This window comes from Anser anser (genome assembly GCF_964211835.1).
Source record: "Anser anser genome assembly, chromosome: 26".
NCBI classification, from domain to species: Eukaryota; Metazoa; Chordata; class Aves; order Anseriformes; family Anatidae; genus Anser; species Anser anser.
Window position 1 is genome coordinate 1303957 of NC_139747.1, and position 22175 is coordinate 1326131.

General features: G+C 44.3%; 1 protein-coding gene across 7 annotated transcripts in view; it reads right to left on the reverse strand.

Moving 5' to 3' along the window:
• Positions 1-22175, reverse strand: part of KCNU1 (potassium calcium-activated channel subfamily U member 1) — a 115196-nt gene that overhangs the window by 37483 nt on the left and 55538 nt on the right. Inside the window, exons 26-29 of one of the 7 annotated variants that reach the window (XR_014575498.1) lie at positions 21324-21521; positions 20967-21073; positions 19736-19872; positions 19058-19171 (exon numbers count right to left, since the gene is read on the reverse strand). Coding sequence is in view for 6 of the 7 variants with exons in the window: in XM_083812014.1 (XP_083668140.1) it covers positions 19749-19872; positions 20967-21073; positions 21324-21521 (429 nt within the window). In the remaining variant the exon portion in view is untranslated. Of the gene's footprint in view, positions 1-19057; positions 19172-19250; positions 19873-20966; positions 21074-21323; positions 21522-22175 lie in introns of those variants that run through there. The other 6 variants (XM_083812015.1, XM_083812014.1, XM_083812016.1 and 3 more) reach the window with 6 other exon arrangements.

The window sequence follows — 22175 nt, forward strand, 5'->3', positions numbered from 1 at the left end:
TACCCAAACTTGCTGAACAGCTCCAAGTGATGCTCAGTAAATGACTGTTCTGCCTCATGCTCATGGTTTGTTCCATGATCTCCCAAGGGCAGCTGCTGCTTTTTGTTTTAAAAGAAACCCCAATGCAACAATTGCTTACAGCAGAGGATCAAAGGTATTTCAACCCGGCCCCATTGCCATGCTCCTGTTTTTATTTATATTGTAATATCCTGAAGGCAGAGACCCTATTTTTGTCCAGGCTAATAACCGTAATAGTTAGCAGAGCAGCTTCGGTCAGGTGCTCTGATTGTTCCCAGAGGCATGGGCAGCGTCAAAGCAAGTAGCTGCCACAGAGGACACCGCTCACCCTGTGCAGACAGCCAGCACGAGGCCTGTGCACCCAAGAAGTGGGGCAGATAGCCTTGTTGGCAATACCAGGAAACAAGCAGGCTTCATGAAGTTCCGGAGCCACCCCTGCGGTGCACAGGCCTGATGCTGGTCCACCTGAGTGGCTCCATCTTCACCCACTGCAGTCTATAAACCAACGGTCCTTCTCTTCCTTTCCCAGGAGCCCCACCCCAGCAGGCATTTCCCAAAGTTATTTCTGGTCTTTTGTGCAGTGATACGTGCATTTCTGTTGTCTGCCAGCACTAATGAACCACGCAGAGGCCTGACAATAGCGACTGGTCTTAATCATTCTTGTTTCTCTTTCCTGGTCAGCCTCTTCTGCTGCCAAAAAGGAATTTAAAAGAGAAAAGTGGAAGGTAAAAGCCACAATTCACAGATGAAGTTGTGGAACTGCCTTTTTCTATGAAAAAAAGCTGCTCCAGTGCCTGCCCTCTAGAACTGGGTTCTGATGTGCACCATTCCCAGACCGCTGTGACTGCTGCTCTACACCTTGCGCAGTCCCGTTGCCCTCACAAGTGTAAAATAGAACTTACAAATCACATTTTGGAAAAGCCAAGGGACATAAACGTCAGCATAGCAGAACGAGTTTACGTAGAGATGAAATCAAGCCGAATAGCACAGATACAGCATGGAGCTGGATTTCACATTTCACTGATGCTCCTCATCCAGAGGTTTGTTCATTAACGAGGCCATGATTCTGTTATTCAAACTCACGGTAAGTGGTTCCTTAGGCAAAGATCCAGCAAAGCACTTAGGCAAATTCATAAATTTATGTCCCATTGACTTCTGTGCAACTATTTATATGCTCAAAGTCATGCATGTCTTAAATGCATTTCCAGATCAGGCCTTGTACTCAACAAATAGTCTTTCTGCAGCATCGTAAACCCCAAACTTCCAAGATTCATGAGCTCAAGTTCTTGTTTCCCCTAAGGTACCATAACTGCAACATAGAATGCAATATCAGAAAATGCTTTAAGAAAAAGTCATAGTTTTAAAATTCTAATGCTAATAATTCTGGATAGGAACCAGCTTTAACAAAGTAAAAGAAACAAAATAGAATGAAAGCTATGCCTCTCATCTAAGTTCATATCTTTAGGAGCTGAGACTTAGAAAAAATACTCAATATTGTAAAACTTGCAATAAAGTCACTAAAGTAAAAAGATGGTTTTTCATATTTGAAATGACTGAAGTCTTTGTAGCTGCCTCGGCACAACCAGCTAGGTGCAACTTGAGCTGTGCATTGAGGGCAGAAGATTGTGACTCTCCGTTCCCGTGTCTCACCTCACTTGCTTTGCTTCTCAGTCACTAAGGTATTTCAGCTCAGAAGACTTTGTAGAGTTGTGCTACTTCTTATTTTGTTCAATTTTACATACATTCTCTAAAGTCTCAGTTTAAAGGTCATCTCTTGAATGAGTATTTAAATATCTTCACCAGTAGCAAACAGGGAATCAAATTGACTTTTAGTAAGGAATCCCCTGACTTGTTTTTTGCAGTATGTACTTTTTCTTATCATCCTTTTGGCCAAAAAGTCAAAACCGACTTCCACATCTGATTAGGGCAGATGAATTAAGTAGTTGGGAGCATCTTCGGGTTAATCAACCCTTTTTCAGAAGGGCTAATTTCAATTCTTACAGACTTCAGGCATCCTAGAATCTAAGAACCTCTTGCATTCACCATGTGTGATTCACGTTTTACTCTTTTATTTCCCCAATGCAGCACAACACATTCTTTAACCAATCAAATATTTTAAATCCCAAAGTGACATTCTGCAGAAAGTGATTTAGAGTCAGCTCAAGCTGCTCTTAATATAAGTGGTAATTTCATCAAACTAAAAGCTATGGTGATTTATTTTTAATTATACTCACTATTTCAATGTGGGAAACCGAGCTGTAACTGGTTTTGCATGTCCTGATGACTTTGTCTGAGCCCCATGCAGGACCTGCTTGCAAGGTGTACGCTCTGTACAACAGTCATTTACTCTGGCTGCATTTTGGGGCAGTACTGAATTAAATATATGCTCTAGTTTATGCATATGATTGTTATAAACAAGCCTGTTGGTTTGCTTTGGTGTTCTTGCCCTCCTCCCCCTGACATCCCACCTATATACATGGACTCCCAGTTCTCCATATTGTTGTCTCTCCTCCTGGCTGGAGGCAGACTTGTCGGGGCCCAGCTGCCACCGACCAGCGATAACCAGCAGCACTATTTAGAATACTCCAGATTCTTCTCCTGCTCCTTCCCATGCGGCTTTTCAGAGCCTGAGCTACCAGGGGCTGCGTGAGCCGAACATGCAATTAGACCCTCAGGGAAACCTGCCTTGATGAAAATCTCTGGACAGAAAAAATCCTGGAGCTTTTGATATTTTGTGGGATTTGGGCTTCTTGCTACTTTCCTTCACAGAAAGCCTTTGAGGAACAGATTAACTTTGGCTGCTGGAGAACTTTAGCTGCAGGAAACTCCAGTCTGTTGCAATTGCTCAATTTCCCTTTGACAAGCCCCTTCACCCCCTAAGGCCGACAACCCACACTACACTCCTCTGCTCTCACTGGGGTCGCTTTACATTGCATCACCGTGTAAATGGAAACCACCCAGTGACACAGGGGAAATATGAGCTCACCAGGCCGCTCTGATTCCTTGTCTGCACTACGGTAGAGATGGCTTAGTTCTGAATTTGGAAGAAAAAAAATTGTAAAACTTAGTATCACGGATTTGCCTTTTGTCTGTGGAGTTTCAGCAGTGAGTTTGTGTACCCATGTGTGCCTATGCTGGCAGGAGCTGCCACTAGGTACCAGTTCCTAAACCCTAGTGCACTTCTAATGCTCTGGGTGAAGGCCTGAGGGTTCCCAGGTCACTGTCTTCCATGACCACATTCTTCATTTTACTGGCCTGACCGTAAAATATCCGGTGTAAACCTTAGCAAGGAAATTGGGCCCATAAGGTTGAGAGTTAAGCAGTAAAATTCAGGTTTTCAAAAAGCAGACTGAGAGATTACCCACACGCTGACATATGAAACTGAACATAGCCATAGGCCATTGAATATGTTCCCCAAATCTGAAGGGATGCACAAGCAAGCCTCATTTTCATCATCCCTGTCTACTAGCACCCAGCCAACACACTTTATAGAGTCTATAGAGACAAGGTATTATAAAGATCATGCAGCCCAGAAAAGTACAAAAGTGATTTAAAATGTTCTAATCTCATTAATCTGCTTCTTCTCCCTAAAGACATTCAAAACCCAGGCCAGATCCTTAGCTGGCAAGTAAAGCAGAAAAGCACTTAAATAAGACCTTGAATTTAAGCTTATGCTTAAATTATATTTACCACAAAGTTCATTTCAAGATAAATTCATGCTAAAACAATATTTCTAAGGGAAAAAAAAATCACTTAAGCCAGAGCCTTTGCAATATAAACAGAGCTAATCTATAGTAGATGAGCTTTTTCTGCTTCAGGACTTTTTTTGCTCCACTATTTTGAGCTTCTTTCATTGAGACAAAGGAACACAAACTGTCGCTCAGGTGACCAGTCTCAGCAAGCCAATTCTGCTCAGACTTTGCATTGAAATCTGACGCACTTGCTTACCCAAAAAGTCAGACCCATTTTCCTGACCCCATTTTTTTCCTGAGTTACTTCGGAATTGCAATATTGCACTGCTGCAGGGTGTTGTGAGGATTAATACACTCAGGTTTGCTTACAACTCTGAAAATCATGCGGTGTAAATCTGTGTGACGTTATCACTTTACAGACATCTAATTATACTTTTTTACTATTATCTAAGTTCTTATCACGGGTTTCTAAGTCTGATAGCCACTATTTAAATATTTACCGTTATGGGGAGACACCCGACAGTAGCTGTCATTCTCCAGCGGTGCGGGCAGGTGTCCAAATGCCTTGATTCTTTTTTCAACTCCACTGCCAATGATTATTTCTGTATTCCAGGGGAAGCCATTAACCCCTGCGTATGATCTAGGATGTCTGCCTTATCTAGCTACGTGCTAATTTTGTGGAAACCGGACAACCTTTTACTGTGCACTTGGCCACTCTGAACTTCATCACAGCGCGATCCTACTTGATGTCCCTAAGCCCCCTCCACGTGAAGAAACACGTGGTAAGTAACTCAGGCACGGTTGTAATTGGAGGTACTATGTGTGTGCCAAGATTTGCAGTATTATTATTATTGCTATTGACAGTATAAATGGCAGCACCATAATGGGACAACAGCATCAGGTCTCAGGGAGGCAGAGGGTAAGGAGACGTTAATATGTGCAGTCAACTTGCATCTTGCACGAGGAGCGTGTGCTGGTATGAGTGGTTCTGACACCTAGAACATAAACCAGATGGCCCCTTTCTTACGCCATATCATGCAAAGAGAGATTTGAATTAATTCATGTAGAAATCATGACAATTCTGTTACTGTTGGAACTCAGTACAGCGGACAGGGTGGCAGTAGATTATGCTGAATTTTTAACTTCTGAAATACTAGTGACAGATGTCACTGCCTATGCTCCTTTGTTGCTTCCCACCCTTTCTCCATCCCTCAGTGCCCTTGTTTCCCTTCTCCAGAGCAGTAACGCTGGACTACCTCGCTGAAAAATTGATAAATAATATTTTGCGCAGAACTTTCTCAAAGTCCCCATGTAAAAAGAAACCCATCAACCCCAAAAGCGTGCTCCCGAAACAGAAAGAAGCTGGAGTAAGGGAGATTTCATTTTCCGGCAAACTCCACCTCCAGCCCTTCTCATTGAAATTCCACTCAAAATTAATAACATTTGACCGGCCATGGGGAACGATGAGCCACGCAAAGAGTTTACACCCTCGGCAGTGGAGACAAAGAGCGGGAGGCAGGAGCACGACCTCCTGCGTGCCCGCATCTCCCGCGCCCTGCTGCGGCGCCTCTGCCCAGGTGACTGGGGATGCGCCCAGCTCCCGCTACGGGGCCACATCCAGCGAGGTGCTGGGGTGTCCCTGGGAGCAGGGAGCAGCTCCCTGCTGAGCACGGCGTCCCCAGGGCCCCCACTGGCACCCCGCGGGGAGGTCCCAGGCTGCTCCCCACCTCTGCACTTCGCGCCTGCCTCCCCACTCCCGTTTTTCCGCGCCTCCGTCGATCGCACAGCGCCTCTGCGGCCGACACACCCCTGTCAGCCCCTCCGTGGTGTGGCCAGCAGCGTCTTTCAGCACACGAACCCCAGCCAACACCAATTTGGGGCCGGGGGGAGCAGAGGGAAGCCTCCACCACCGGTGTTTGTGTGTGTGTGTGTGTGCGCGGGGGGGTCCTCTCCGCCGCACAAAAGCCCGGGCGGTTTTGTCGGAGCTGGCAGCGGCCGGCGGTGTTGAAGCTCCCTTTCATCAGCGGGTATTAGGCCCAAATCGCTGCCTCTTTGAATGCGTGCACAGCGCTTCCCATCTCCTGTCACCGGGATGACAGATCTGCCAGGCTCCTCCGGGGCCTGGCACCTGGGGCGCGCAGCAAAGCCGGCTTTTCAGCTAAGAGCACACACAGCTTTTTTTCCTTTTTTTTTTTTTTCCTTTTTTTTCTTTTTTTTTTTTTTTTCCATTGGGGAACTTTCTCCTCCGCCTTCCCCTCCATTTCCCCCCCGAACCTGAATGAACACTTCTTTCAGTAATGGGTTTTTTCCACCTGGTTGACTTGATGAAAGGTTTATGAGTTGACATTATGTGTGAGAAGAACAAAGCAAGCGCGGGGATGTGTGCGTGCGCGGGGGCGGGGAGCAGGCTCGACAGAGCTGCTGAAAACTTTATTACAAACTAGGAGACGTTGGGAGCAATAAATCAGTCGGATGCTCTCTACAAACCAGCTGAAAACTGCCGCTGCAGAACAAGAGAGAAGGCACAGGGCTGGGTTAGGCCGTGCTGGGCACCACCAAGGTCCAGCGAGTTGCCCTGGGCTGCGGGAGGGACGGAGGGGGCGAGGAGGAAAGGCATGGGGAGCGGGGAAGAAGCCTGCCATGTGCCCACCCCTCGCACGTCCCCCCCTCTGTGCCAGGCAGAGCCCTCCGGAGCCCCTGCCTCAAAATCCCGCGTGTAGGTTTCCAGAGGCATGAACTTTGGGTAAAAATCAGCAGGCTTTAGGAAAGCGGGCAGACAAGGTTCATCGTGCTCCCTCGCTCTCCGCCCGCTCTGCCCAGGCACTTCGCTGTTTGCTCAAACTCTGCCTCTCCCAAGGTGAAAGTCGGCAGCTACTATTTACCAACACACAGACGAACAACAACAGCTTGCTGTGAGCGTTTAAAAAAAATACCACACCTAAAACAAACAAACAAAAGAATTTCAGCTGTTGTTTGTTGGGAAACCAGAGCCAGCAGGCTCACGATTACGAAAAGCACCTTCAGAAACACAAGGGATCAAGAATCACCGAGACCATTTTGACTTTGCGTTCCAGAGAAGGGTAGGAAGGGGCTGTGCCGCCGCCAGCCGAGCCTGCGCACACCCAGGAGGTGTGGAGCTGCCACAGCAGCTCCACGAGCAGCTCGCTGGCTGAGCACGGCCGGCATTAAGCCACGCGCTGCTTCCACGGCGGGCTGGCATCCTGCACCCGTCCCACTGCCTCCTCCCCTCCTGGGAGCAGGGGGACCGGCAGCGCCTGTCCCACGTCACCCACCTCTCTGCTCCCCGAGAACTGTGCCGGGCTCTCCTGCCTTTATGCCATGTTGCAAGTACCTCGGTTCACCAGGTTTTTTAAAGCCTTAGCCTTGGTTCTGCTCTAATTTAGACCTACGTTAATTAGCACTGTCGCTACTGAGGTGAAGAGAGTTTCTTAGGAGGAACAGGTGAGGGCTCTCCCTGACGAAGCCGAACAAATTGCTGGGAGCATCGCTGCGGTGTGCCAAGCAGCCCACGTCCCGTCCCACGGAGACCTCTGCACCAGACCACTGCAGGTCACGCAACCCAACCGCACGCTCCCGTCGCTATTTCTCCTTAGCGATCCCATGCTGTACACAAAGGCAAACATGCTTCTATTTTAAACTCTAATCCAGGGCTACTGCATGCCTTTTGGAGTGCGGATGTCCTGGAAATGTCACTGCAGAGCAGTGTGCTCAAGAGATTAGAGCTGTTCCATTTTGCAAATGACAGAGTACGGTCACAGATGTTACTCTAGCCATGGGGTCGCACACAGTTGCTCAGGCTTAACTTGTTGAATAGCTACTTAATAGAAAGGAGAAGGGGCAAATGCTGGACGATCCTGAGCAGCTGTAACTTTGCTCAGGTCACTATTTCTAAGGCTTTTATCCCAGATGAATAAAATTCCTCTCCCCCATAACAACCAGTAGGGATTGCAAGCTTTAGAGAGACGAGTTCAGGGACTGATTCTCATGAAAACAAATTGTATTTCCAGCCTTGTCACGTTCCTAATAGCACCGACATCTGCTCAGACAACTATAAACTTCAGAGTAGGGATGGGTTAAGGAACTGGTCAAGACCAGAGATGGCAATGCAGAACCAGTCGGGGATATGAGAACTTAAAGGGGACTGCCCAGGGGCAGAGACAGGTGGAGGCTGGCAGGAGCGCAGCCACTCGCAGAGGGTGGATCTGTGCCCACAGCAATGTGCAGACCAAGAACTGCAAGGGACGAGCAGTTCTGGTCAGAGCTGTGGCGGAGCAGGGCTGGGGCAGCACCATCGCCACATCTCCAGCTGGCGACGTGGTGCAGGCTGCGACTGAAGTGCGCGTGGAAAGAGTAACGAGAACACAACCTGCTCGGATCCTGGAGGCCTGGTTTTCCCATCAGCACTCAATTATACTTGGGCACTTCACGCAGTCAGTGGTGAGCACAAATTGCAGACTAGAAGGAAATCAGGCTGTGTTAACAATATTTCCAGAAGTGACTAATACTATAGGATGCTTCTATTTTTAGGTACCTAATTCGAGAGCTTCTGATCTGCAGATAGTGAGAACTGAGTAGCTCTTACATTTTTAGAAAACCAGGTGCTTTTAAGATGCACCTTTAAAATCAAAATCCGTTTTAAATCACCACCAAGAATCTTGGCTGGTGTATAATAACGCTTCTAGGCACTTGCTCTGAAAAGCAGCCTGAGCTCTGTCCTAGATCAGCATGCAGTGACACACATCTTTCACACTAATGGACTACTTCTAGCTGTGTTGAGGGAGAGGGAAAGGGAAGGGTTGGGGAAAAAGTGCCAAAATGTACTTAAAAAAATAAAATAGGAATCAGTTGCAATTGCAGCTCCAGGCTGCGTGCGTGGTGTTAATCATTTGCTTCATCTCTGTAGCTCGTCTCTGCTCTACACTTTTGCACTGTGAGCAATTCCGATGTTCCGTAAAAAGCAAAGTACTGACAAGCTCGAATCCAGAATTAGCACCATGTTGGTGAGGTTTCTGCCTACGTGGGGCCCAGGGCAGGGAGAACCTATCATTTCTTTAGGGTCTGTAGCTGCCTGAGGAGAGCTTGGGAGAGGAAGGGTCATAAATTGCCTGGTTATCTAAATTCTTCCAAGCCAAAGATTGAATCAAGCCTACGAGCCAACCATTGCTGTAACAGACTGACCTCGGCTGGTTGTACTCAAGTTGGTAGCGTAACTTGGGTGGAAAATGACAGCAGGCATTTGTTCCCCACTGCCGACTGCTGTTCAAGAAGCAGTAGGCAGGCTGTCCATATTCTTGTTCCAGCTGTAGCTGAACTGATAATAAAACAAAAATCAGAGCTACTTTATGGTATGTCTAATGGAGCAGGGAGACAGTTTTACGGGAGTGCCCAGAAATGCATGCAGTATTCAAGACAAAGGTACGCTACAGGTATAAAGAGCAAAATGGTCTCTACTTCTTCCCTAAAAGTTTCTCAAAGAGCTGATGACATGTCTTCCCTTCAAGATGTTAATTAATTCAGAGACATTTCTGTGGAAATATTTTGGGGATTTTTTTTTTTTTTTTACCATGCAACTTCACTAGCACTGAATTTCCCCTGTTGTTTTCTTGCCTGGCCACTCAGTACCATAAAATCCTTCTGTACCAGGAACAACGTTGCGACATTTGCTTTTCTGCCTCTTTTCTAAATGATGAATATTCTACTCCAGAGCCTCTCCCTCTTCACCCAGTTCTGATCAGTGGTCAATTTTTTTTTTGCAGTTCACAGTTTTGCCAGTGTCACCAGGTATTGCCGCAGAGATGAAGGCTGCAGGCTGCCTAGGTGAGGAGCCTGAAGAGGGATGTGATCAATTTATCCAGAGCACTCTGACAAAAATAGGTGCTATTCTGAAGTGTGAAGGAGTTGAAGTCAAGACTAGCAACACGTCCCTCATTCACATCCCAAAGAGCAAGATGTACACCCTGACAAGCTCTTGATTATGAGCTCTGATTTTTCAGCCTCAGACCTGCTTTTCCTTTTCCTTGGGAGCAAATCTGATCCATGCGCTTGCTGACTAATGCTAACAAATCATGCCAATTGTTGCTTACTGGAATCACCTTTCAATGGGGAGCTGACAGCAAGAACAATGCATCTGTTTGCAGCCTGTGGAGGCTGCAGGGAGCATCTGTCATCAGAGGAGCTACTTGTCAAAAGAGGTTTCAGGCTCTGGCTGATTCTCAGAACAGGGGAAAGAGACATGTACAGGCCTATAGCTGGACTGCTGTTCTGCACTGGTGGCGCTTTCATCTTCCCCTTTCTTTGCTTGCACAGACGACTTTGTTCTATCAGATGTGGCTTTTAATTATGAGAGTTATATGTGCCATTAGTGGTTTACCTGAAGGGAAATTCAACCGTATACGTAGCACCATTTTGCTATTCTCTGTTTATATTAAGCTGGATTTCCCTTTTGATATTTATTGAGGGAACTGTTTCAAGATTCAGTTCAACTAGTTAAGATTTTACTGGAGGAAGGAATTTAGCCACTGAAATTGCCATAGGCAGCATCACAACCAGTTGGGTAGGAAAGAAGCAAGCAGCAACCACTACTTAGGTGAGGCAGATGACTTCAAAGAGGCATTCCACCAGGGGTTTCTTTAGCAGTCAGTAAATTGTGCACGTACAAAGCAATAAAGGAAGTATAATAATGCCTTATTTTTACATGGGCACCTTTCATCCTGAAGGATAGCAAGGTACTTCACAAGCTGCAGATCTACATGCTGGAGTTGACTTATTCTTTTTTTTTTTTTTTTAATATAGTGAAAATATTCACAATTTTACATTTTGTTGCCTTGCAAGGTTAAAATATCATTTACCACGTCGGTCTTATGCTGATTAATAAATCACTATTTGGATAACACTGTCAGTGAAAAAAACATAACTGAAAAACTGCATGAAAAAGAAACATTTTAAAAAGTTGGGAAAGTATTCTTTCATGGAGAGAAAAGTACATTTTCCTGTGAAAATAAAAGCAACTAGTTATAGTAAAAAGCAAGGAACATCTTTGATTAAATCATCAGAGAGAAATTCTTTATGTTGTAGGCGGCAGTTTGTGGTCAGCAGGATGAGCTTTTCAGATGCAGTAATACTGGGTGTCCTGTGAGAACCCAGACAAGTTGAATTCATAAACAGCAGCATAAGGGATAAGAAGAGGAGGGCCAGTGGCATAAGACACTTTACAAAATGCAGATGCAAGAAGAATGTTCGTTAAGCCCCTAGCAGAAAACTCCTCAGACTGATTCAACGTGGCATCAATTCCCTGCAGAGCCAGAATCCCAGGTCTTCATGACTTACTTGAACAGAAAGTTACAGAGCAAAGTGCTTAATCCCTAACTCACCTCACTAGAAAACACGAAGTACTGAGTTAGTGCTACTGGAAACCGAAGATGCAATTGTAGGGAATCTGAATTACTTCACACCAGTATTTGGATGAAGAAAGTAAGATACTATAGCACTCGTTGGCTCCCAAAGTAGCTCGCAGCCTACGTGTCAAGTCTACGAAGTCAAGAAGTGCTGAGCAAGGAATCACAAATGCTTCTCAACACTTCCTAGGAATTACACAGCACTCGTAAGGGTGTGAAAGCAAGAGCTAGTGGGAGACTGCTGTCCTCAGCCTTGCCTCTCTGTTATGGCATTGCTTTCTTGAACAATGATACACAATTTGTCTTTTGGAAATACTTGTGTACCCACATGGTTTACCAAACTAAGAAGGAATTGCACATGCTCAATTGCATGTTAGGTGATGTGGATCCTCTGGAGGTAATTGACCCTAATATAAGAGTGGATTTTCAGGCTGTCTCATCTGTCTCCTGGAAAAGACCAGCTGGCAGGGGTATTGCTTCATTAGAAAGCAAACAAGTGTTTTAAGTTTATTTCTGTCTTCTGCTAAGCAGAAGCTCATAGAAGCAACCAGAACTGGCTGAGGCTGCCAGCACACAAACTGCAATTATGGTTAAATTATAAATTGTGAGACCAAGAAAACAAAGGATGGGGCTAGCAGGAAAGAGATTTAGCTACCTTTGTTTCAATTTCATCTCAGTATCCCAGTAAGGAAATATAATTCTATTATTCTCCAGACTGACCTGTACAGGTGGCTGCTGTGTCACCTCCTTGCAGACAGTCCAGCAATGTAAGTACTAGCACACGTAGAATTTTCTTCTTCACAAACTTAGGTCTCCACCTTGCTACTCCAATTTGAGATCTCAGGATTCCTCTGTATCTATCAAGAGCACCTTCCTTTTGCCCTAAAAAGCAGAGTCTCTTTGGTTTCGAGCACCTCTGACAGCAGCTCCTTTTGTTTTGGCGAAGGTTGTGCAACCATCGTTAGAAAATGGTGCATCTGTAGAGAGGGTCGCTTGTTTGCATGCTAGCGCATCCTCCCAGACAATGCTGCGTGATACACTGCAGACTGTTTGGAAAGGAGCAGCACAAGTGGGTAAAGTTAGCCGCTATATTTCTCTGACTGGTTTCACTGGAAATTAGTTTGGCTATCACTGCAGTGTGTTATTAACATAGATCAAGATTTGGTTATTTCTGCCCAGCAATTCTCACTAGTAGACTAAGTTTGCAACATGAGATGAGGAAGTAAAAAATGAAAGTTTAATAGAAAGCAACAAACACAGACAAGCAGACATCATCATCTAATGATGTTTGAAGAACTTCTCTCTTTCAGCTGAAAGTCTGTTTGGCCTGTAGGCATTATGGACTGTATCAGTCAAATTTTCTGTGGCATCCATTGTTTATGAAGAAAGCTACAATTATTCATATTTGACGACTCCGTCCCACAAAGCCTTGTGAAGTTCAAAGCACTACCCACCTGCTATTTCTTTTTTACAAGCACGCAACTATGAAGTATAACTTTGGGAATTTTTCAACCTTTCTTTCCCACACACCCAAATATCCTTGCTCCCTCTCCTTCTCTAGCTTTCATTTCACGTGGATATCACAATGAGAGGACTGAGGTAATTCAGATGAGCAGGGGATAAGACAGGAAAGATCTCCTTAGGATGGTGCTTGACTAAGAGTTTTAAGAGAAGCCTGCCACATCGAATAAATTAGATACCTGGGAGATTATAAGTGACCAAAATGGCCCACAGGATCCAGGTTTGGTGATGTTAACCAAGGACTGAAACGACTTAGAGCAATGCACTCCACACCAAAGAACGCTACAGCTTCTGTAGAGCCACTCTGAATGCAGCCCAGACCATACAGACAGCAAAGGCTGGTTGCAGAGGTTTCTGAGAGCTCCTCATAATACCACAGCATTACTATAGAGACATGTGTCTGAAGATGCCACGATTATAATGGAGAATGTTTATTTTGTCTGTGACCCAGCTGGCTGGTTTGCTGTATTTCAAATCTGTTCAAGTAAAAAAATGAGAGGACTCTACTTTCCCCTCTACAATGCAGTGTGTATACATGAGTGTTATTTCATGTATCAGATTCCTGTACAAAAACTGCTGTCAGGCTATTAATAATCTGGAAAAACACCTTGAAACTTGACTCAATGAGGGCACATTGCAAATGGGCTCTAATGGCTTTTATTTCTCATCTCTGTCACCTCAGATCTAATCTGCCATTTTCTCATTTTTTATCCTCTCTGGTCTCCTCTAATATCATTCAGCAACTCTTCCCTCAGCGCCAGGCAGAAAAGAAGGGGGTGATGTGACGGGGTCAGCAGGAATTCATTAACAGAGAAAGGTCAGGTGTATCATGTAGTGTGAAGCGGAGTCTTGGGTGCACTCCCAGAAAAGACCAAAGGTGAGGGCACAGCAGCTTTCTGCCGCTTTGAGGCCTGGGACCAAAACGTAGAAAGAAAAGTAAGATGTAGTCCTGAAGGGAAAATATTCCCACCACCACAAGCAAACCTTGCCAAAAAAATAAAAAATAAAATTAAAAAAATAAAATGAAATCAATGTATTTCACTTTATGGGCCAGAAAGGAATTTTTGCTGGATTCTAAGACTTGCTTTTAGCCATGAGGAAAGAATTAGCCAAAGCTGTGCCAAAAAGCCGGCAGCAAACCCCCGAATAGTGACAAGCTTCTTGTTTGTTTTTTGTTTTATATATATACACATATATATTTTTTAATAATAATGCAGTCTGGAACTGAAACTAGATCCTATTTATTTTTTCTGTTTCAGGGCCATATCTGTATCTTCAGTGTAAGCATCTGGGTACCATCAGAATTTTGCAACATGTGTTTAAACTCATGCCCCTTACATTGAGCTTGGTGTGGTACATTTGCCTGAAGGAAAAAGTCAAACCAAAGGCTACTTAGTTCCTCCTCCTCTGAAAAAAGTGAAAGAACGCGAGAGGACATTGAGAAGCATTAATTCTTATACCTTGTGCGTTCGTGTCCTATTAAGAATTTATAGCCAGACTTTAAAAGTTGTTCGGATGCTCTCAAGTTATGCATTAGATATCAGTACGTTTTAAAATTAATTTGCACACCTACATATCTAATTGCCTTTAAGAATATTCACCTCAGGTACATAGGTGGGAAAGGCATGAGGCAGTTTCTGACAGACGTTGTACAGTATGAGGTTCTCAGGGAGAAGCTGTAAGTTCTTCCCCAACCACCTTGACATTACAATCTGTTTTGGAGTTCCTTCTTTTCTGTTTTATTTGGTTATGCAAACATTAATTTAAAGAATATTTCTCAAGTCTCCTGTGGGAATCCAACCCAATTTTCAGAGACAATGCATGTGCAAAAATGACTAACGTTTCTCTTTGAGGAGGGGAGGAGATTTAAGGCATTTGACTCAAGGGTTTTTTTTCCTTTTTCTTTTTCATTTCCCTCCTTCTTCTAAGTATCTCTTTATTCATCACTTTAATTACCTAATCGTAAATTTCTTTAGGGGGTTACTTAGAAGGAAAATTAGCATCAAAGCTTGGCAGTAAATTCAGGGGCTTTTGGAGCAGGTCCAAGCTGTTTCACCTGTGATTAATTAGATGATTTTTTTCTTTAAGTGCCAGAGGGCTGCTGAGGTCTTTAAGCAGTTACATGACTGCTGGCAGCTCAGGAATTATGATTGATGCATTAGTCTGGCATTTAGGACTTCTGCCTCTTTTTTGTAGTTGCCTGGATAAGCAAGGACAGAATACAAGCCATGCTGGTGGAGACAAAATGCTAATCTCCAGCAAGTGTGAGGCCTTGCTGCTCATGGAAGAGTGTAAGAACTGGTTCTCCAGCACTGGGAGAGTGTTCAGCAGATGATGAGAGAAACAGAAAAAGAAACGTCAACTACTCAGACAAATATCTTACAGAGTCACAAGACAAAGCCATTGCAGTACTTTTTTTTTTTTTTTAAACAAGCTATGGGCTTATTCAATTAAAAAAAAAAGCATTAATGATGCACTCCCAGATTGCTTAATACAGTTTGCTCACCTAATTCACTCTGCATGGCCTCCTGCTGCAAGCAGAGAAGCAATCAGCAGTTAACCTGCTCTAGTCCCTTCGTAACTGGTCACTAGAGGATGGTGGGGGATGAGACTGGGGTTTTATGGTACATCGGTGGCAGGTCAAGACAGTAAGCTGAAGCAGGTGGATAGGAAAGTAGGAAAGAGCCCTTCCTTCAGCAGAAGGAGGCTAGAGAGCCCACTGCCAATTACTGAGTAAGAGAGATTGCTTTCTCTTCCAGCATTAATTTAAACCATCAGGTATTTTATGTTTATCTCAGCAGAGTAAAATCCTATCTGAGACAAGATACCTGCTTTACAGGAAACTGTGTGCATGCTCTCAAAGGCTGAGCTCCTGCTGTCGTACCCTTCCTGCCAAGCGTTCTCAGGACAACCAGATATCCCCGTGTATCAGGAGACAGCACTTCATCCTGCTGCAGAGCAGTTAATCTCCACGGGAAGATCCTACGCCCCTCGCCATCCCTGCTCAGAGAATAATGACACTCGGTGTTTGCAGCCACCTCTTGTTTTTGTCAATGCCCAGCCTGCCTCATCTAACATTTATAGAGTCTGGATTCTCCTCAGATCTCATTGACTATGTGTCAGTCACCACCTGCAACATGCTGTACTGCAAACCCAGCACAGCTCACCGCGGTGACATCCCTCACTTCTCATTCTGCTGGATTGGATTTGGCTACAGGGAGGAGGAGGGGGAGCACAACACTCCTGGCCTCGATGTGTATGTTCATCTCCTTAGGGGCAAGTGCTCTTTGCAGAGGTTTGTGTGTGCGTGCCCCAATCAGTGCTCAGATCCGGGTGGATGCATGTGTTAGGATAAATGCCTTAGCATATCCAGGTCTCTGCAGAGCCTACGTATCCTTGCGTGCCTCTTTGGAGAGGTTTCTGGCTGCACTCATCATGTGCCTGCCTGAACCGACTGGGGCCCAGGTGATGAGCCAGACAAGGCACGTAACTGAGTCGGCTGCCCTGCCAGCTAACCCCAGGGGAGGAACCTTCCCGTCTGGTGGTACTTCCCTGCTTCTTTACAGAGGCTGACCATCTCACAACACATGGAAAAACAGTCAGGCAGTGCCCCATGAAGACTATCTCAGCAGCCTTCCTGCCGCCTCTGGAAGAGACCGTTAAATCCCTAGCCAGACTGGCAAGGGAATGATCCGGATAGGCACACGGATCAGGAGCTGAGATCTGAAAGCCGAGATGCAAAATGGCCCAGTGGGAAAGATGCTAGCCTAGAAATCAGGAAACCTGGGTTCTGGTTTTGGTTTCGTCACAGATCTGATACGCGCTTTTGAACAAGCTACAACTCCTCACTCCCCTGGTAACTCCTCCTTGTATATACCACCTAGGCTCAGTAGGTCAGGGACCACTTCTAATGGTATCCAGCACAAAAGTTTCAGAACTCAATCGGACACTCTGTTAGCACTGCTGAAAAATAAAACTTACTAACTCCTATCCACACACTGAGGTGACCTTTACAGCTCAGAAGGGGTACAGATTAGCAAACTACAGTGCACAGATCCTGTATCAGCTTTGTGTACCACAGCGGTTTTCACTGCAGAAGCTGAACTTATTTATACAAGAGGTATATAAATATATGACCCAACCAATACACAAGATCTTGTTGCTGAAGAATCAAGGTGGTAGCTTCAGAAAGCGTGTTTGCATGCCCCCAGACACAGATTCTCTCCTACACCTTTGCTTTTCACAGTTTGTGACAACAGAGATTATTCTTTGCTGGAAGAATGTGACATTGTTGACATTAAAAAAAAAAAAGGAAGCAGCAACAAAACAGACCTTTGCTTTGCTTGAACAGCACAGGCTTTCTTGATCAGCTGTCTGAGGTGCCTCATCTGTACAAAGCATTTAAACCTGTCTAACATCAAAAAGTAAGGTAAGACAAGTCACTTTGATGCTCCAGAGCACATGCCTAACATGATTATTGCAGAATCTTCCTGGTGATAATAGAATTATGCAAAGGAGGCCTTGACCCATTAATGCTTTTACCTTCCTTAGGATTTCTCTCCCCCTGCTTGCATGAGAAGCAGAACTGCTTGCTCAGAGATAGCAACTAAACAAAAAGGTGGAATAAGCAAAGTGAAAGAGGTCCCTTCATCACCTTGTCATCTCTCCCTGCTCCACCTTACTCCAGTAAGTGACACGCTCTAGCAGTTGCGGGTAAAGCAAATGAAAATATGATGTACTGGAAAAGCTCTATGACTAGAAATGGGCATATTCCCCCCATACACACACAGAGATAGCGTGAATGTACGGGGGAGAAGCATGGCATGTGTCATCACTGGCAGTCCTGCACCTAAGACACCTTGGAGACAAGGAACATTTAGAGAGATATACTTGCTGCAGATTCCTTAGATTCTTTTTTTTCCTACAAAAAAACAATACTCACACCACTTGTTATACTTTTACTCCATGCAACATAGCTCTGGAGTAACACTGGCATTTCCCATGTTTGGTGCCTTAGAGCTGAACCCGATAGGTCCTGAATTTCAGTCATGAAGGAGTATGCTCATTTGCCTCTATTTTCTAGGAAAAGCAGATGATTTCAGATAGAAGAATTTGCTGGCAAGATAGTCTGAGTTTCTCATCCACTCAGGAAAGTTCTGAGTAAACAAGTTTTGTTTTTCCTCGCAACTTTCTTAATAGAAGTGCCTTCCCATAGCACAAGACCTGCTTAAAATCAGTACACAGAGGTCCAGGCATGCACGTGTAGATACTTAAAAGCAACAGAACAATAAGAAAGAAAAAAAATGATGTTACCTCCTCTGTGCCCTGCTTAGATTGAATTACAGCTGCAAATAAAGAAGGGTTCAGATAACGACAAGATAGAAAGCTTGCTGGATCTCAGTATGAGGTGTCCTTCGTAGTGAAATCTCAGCTCTTCCTAAAACTTGCAGTTGGATCAGAGACTGCAAAGCCTTCCCAGGCTCTTCCTTCTACCTTGTCTGTTTAAAACAACGCATGTTAGGGAATGGACTGAGACACTGTTATTGAAGCCTCAATCTGCCAGAGGGTAAGTAGAATCCAGTGCACAAATTCTTATCTAAGTTTGTATATACAGGGCGATTTTAGGCCAAAAAACTCCTACCAGGAGATCAGCTGACTGTCTTGGCTCAAGTTCAGGTCTGCAAAGGGCTGGCAATGGGAAAGCGTGCTTCCTATGGTATTTTGTTTGCTCTAAGCACGGTTCACTGATTCCTACTTGCAATCTGCCCTGAACTGAAAATGTATGATTATTTTGTTCCAGGAAGATGATTCCAACACATTAAGGCTCAGACCTGAATCCAAACCCCAAACTTCCCCAAGAGCAGATATGTTTCCATCTGGAGTTTTGGTCCAAACTTTTTTTCTTGCTTCTTACTCATGTTGTTTGAGTGGAGTTCCTAAATGTCTCATCCTCAATCAGTACCTATTTATGCTAGGCTAAACAAATCACAAGAGACAGTCCTTTCCCTGAAGCTCTTAATTACCTAAATTAACAAGTAGGTTATTATTTTCCCTGCATGCAGTAGGCAGCAATAGTATATAGAGAGTTAAATAACTGACCCAAAGTTATACAGCCAGTTTGTTGCAGATTGGGTACTAAAGCCAGTTGGCTTGACACTTAAGTTCAGTGCTTTATTTTACTCTTCCAGAGGAAAAAGGCAAGCCCAGATCTGACCATTCCCTTGGGTGGGAAAGCTTCTGGAGTACTGATTTGCAACAAAGGCTTATTTTCCCCTTTTTCCTGTCTAAAATAGAAAAAGGACCAAGACCTTATTCTTGAGCTTCAGGGATCTGTTAATTGGCTCCCTAGTAAAATTACAGAGACTCAGCTGCCTGATAATGATTGTAAATGACAGAGACTATCAGGTTTACCTTGTGATGTCCCTGGGGAGCTTGCAGTTAGTTTAGTCTGAACTCTGCGTCAGCTGTTTGGGTTCCTTTCTTCTCGGCATGTGGTATCTGGACTCAAGCTGCAGTCTTTCAAACCTAATTAGTGTTAGGGGAAACGGAGAGAGGGAGAGAGAGAGAGGGAGGAAAAAAAATTCTCCTGCTTCCCCTCAACTGACTTTATAACATAAGGGCGGGACCTGATTTATGCCATAAGTTAATGGGGGATTTTGTGCTTTTTTGTTATGTTTCTTTTAATGTATATCAATCCAATGTCTTCAGTTCTGCATGCAAGAAAAGTGTATTTTAGAGTGCTGGAGTCTTTGAACTGGAAAGTTCAGCAGGGAATCTCTAAACTCTATGGAGTCATTGTGTTTGTATACAGCTAGGTCTGTTCTGTGCAGTGCTCAGCAGAAATTCAAGTTTTTGCCCTTTTCCTTGCAGAGAGAGCATTTTACTCTCTGATAGGTATTGTTGTTAGAGCATAACAATACTGTTCTCAATACTAATCTCAAGCTGTTTAGCCACATTCAAATTGCCCACTGTCCACCTAAGAAATAAGAACACGGAAAATTTATTGTGGGATCTTAATAGCTTGTACAATTCTTTATTTGCAGGGCATTTCACAAACTCATAATTCTGGCATGGAGGTGTCTGTACTACCTGTTTTCTTGCTTCATAACCGACTCTCCATTTCCCCTCTCTGGCCATCAGTTGTTGCAACGTTGAACGGAACAAGACAGAAAAGCAGATCTGTAGGCAACATCTTCAAATCATTGGCAGGCCGAGCAATCACAAACCTGAAAAAGCACTGGTATGTGAGATTCAGGCTGCTTTGTGAGGTCTTTGTAGTAAGCACCTGGGACAGGAAGAAAGCTGCAGGTTTTTTTTTTTTTTTTTTTTTTTTTTTGCAATGACTGATTGCATCTGCAGAATTCTTTAGAATGATGAGACAATGTGCAGTGTTTAACTTTACCTATCTTTTAACCTAGGAATGGCAAATATATATACATTTTTAAATGAAGCTAATTAGTCTCTGGAACAGCTGCCGAAAGATGTGATAATTTTTTGATTGCTGAAAATCTTTAAATCAAAGTAAATGTCTCTCTAGGAGATCTGAAGCTCAAGCAACCACCAAAACCTTGAAACTGAAAGAATCAGTGAGTAGAACAGGTTAGATGAATCACAGAATCATAGAATGGTTTGGGTTGGAAGGGACCTTAAAGATCATCTAATTCCAGCCCTCTGCCGTGGCCAGGCACACTTTTGAGATTGCTCAAAGTACCATCCAACCTGGCCTTAAACAATTCCAGGGATGGAGCAGCCACAACTTCTCTGGGCAACCTCTTCCAGTGTCTCACCACCCTCAGAGTAAAGAATTTCTTCCTATATCTAATCTAAATCTACCCTTTTGTATCTTAAAACCATTACTCCTTGTCCTATCACTATACTCCCTGTCAAAGAGTCCCTCCCCAACTTTCCTGCAGCCCCTTTTAGGTACTGAAGGCCGCTATAAGGTCTCCCTGGAGCCCTCTCTTCTCCAGGCTGAACAACCCCATTCCGTCAGCCTGTCTTCATAAAGAAAGTTCTCTCTGCCTGCAAACTCTCTGAAATCCCTGGCCTCTGCAGCATTACTAACTCAGTGCTCCAGCAGATCTCTAATGAAGAAAAGATAAATCACATTTTAAATGAACTTAAGGGAATCTCATACAAGTGCCAGTAAGCACTGGATCTCCAGAAATAATCAGAGCACCATGTTCAGACCACACACCAGTTTGCCTCAAATGGCCCTTGTTGTCTATAAGGATGTCTAAATTCAAGACAAAAATAAGTAGTTCAGCCATGACTAGTCATCTTTTGACTTACAGTACCATTTAAAATGAAGTGTACTTGCCTGTTCTTGTACGGATTGGGCTCTTCCATCAGCCGGTAGAGCCCAAAGCAGAGTATCCCAAACAAGTCTAAAGCTTTGCAGTAAACGTCTCTAAAGGAGCCCTCCTGCTATAAAAGAAGCAAAAATACTCTTACCTCAAAGGAACCAAAGTGGACAATTCAACCCAATTCAGCTTAAAAATCTAATATAAAATAAGGCTGATATCTTTGGCCTCCTTAAAATATGGCTTAAACTCCACAGTGAGCTTCAGCTGAATGAAACTAAACTTCAGGTAGTCACAACCAGCCTATACCCTAAAGTACTAGCAGCAGGGATGAAAGCCAAGTCCGTGCAGCACCTCTCGGTGATACAACTCACCGTGACACCCATTAACAACCTCTCAGACAGCGGCAGGAGTGCCAGTTTGCATCGGAGTTGGGAGGCATTTTGGACCATGTCATCAGGACTTCTGCTCAGCCTACTGTCCATTTCCAACAGCTGTTCCTCCAGTGCTGGGCTCGTCCCACTTGTCACCAAAGTCTGCAGCAGAGCCAAGATGTGATGGTTGTAGTAGGTCTGGAAGGAAGAAACCATGAAAATTCAAAGACAAAAGTGTATGCCTTGGTTCCTGGAAGGAAAACAAAATTTTCCAGTGAAAGCCTGGAGAATGTGATCAGACAGACACCTTCCAGGGTTGGTTTTTTTTTTTTTTTATACTTCAATTAGTCCTTAATTACTTTTAGTTGTCTGACAACATTTATGGATCACCACCTGCTTAACCCATTTCAGTTTCAAAGAGCAGCCAGAAGATCCCACCTCCACTCTTCTAATAGAAAGTGCTAAATTGTGCCTGAATGAGAAAATTTTCGACAGCAAAAATGGGAGTCAGCTCTGTTAACATTCTTTTCTTGAGAAGGCTTTCCAGTCAAGGGTCAGGAGAGCCAGGGAAGTGGGCAGCAGCTCCGATGTCATCTGAGTAGGAGCACACTGTACAAGGTGAGGCCGAGGAGGACAATTACCCTGCTCAGCCCTACAGGTGCAGAAGAAAACTGTCCCTGGACTTGCCACATGCATTACGAAAACCTCTCTCTGTGCCCTTATCTCAGTATTTTTTGAAGAAAAAAAAAAAAGAAAAAAAACACAAAACATACCATGGTCAAAATTCAGATTTGAAGCCAAAAAAGGCACAGCATTCCCCACACACAGACTTTTTTTTTTTTTTTATCTGCA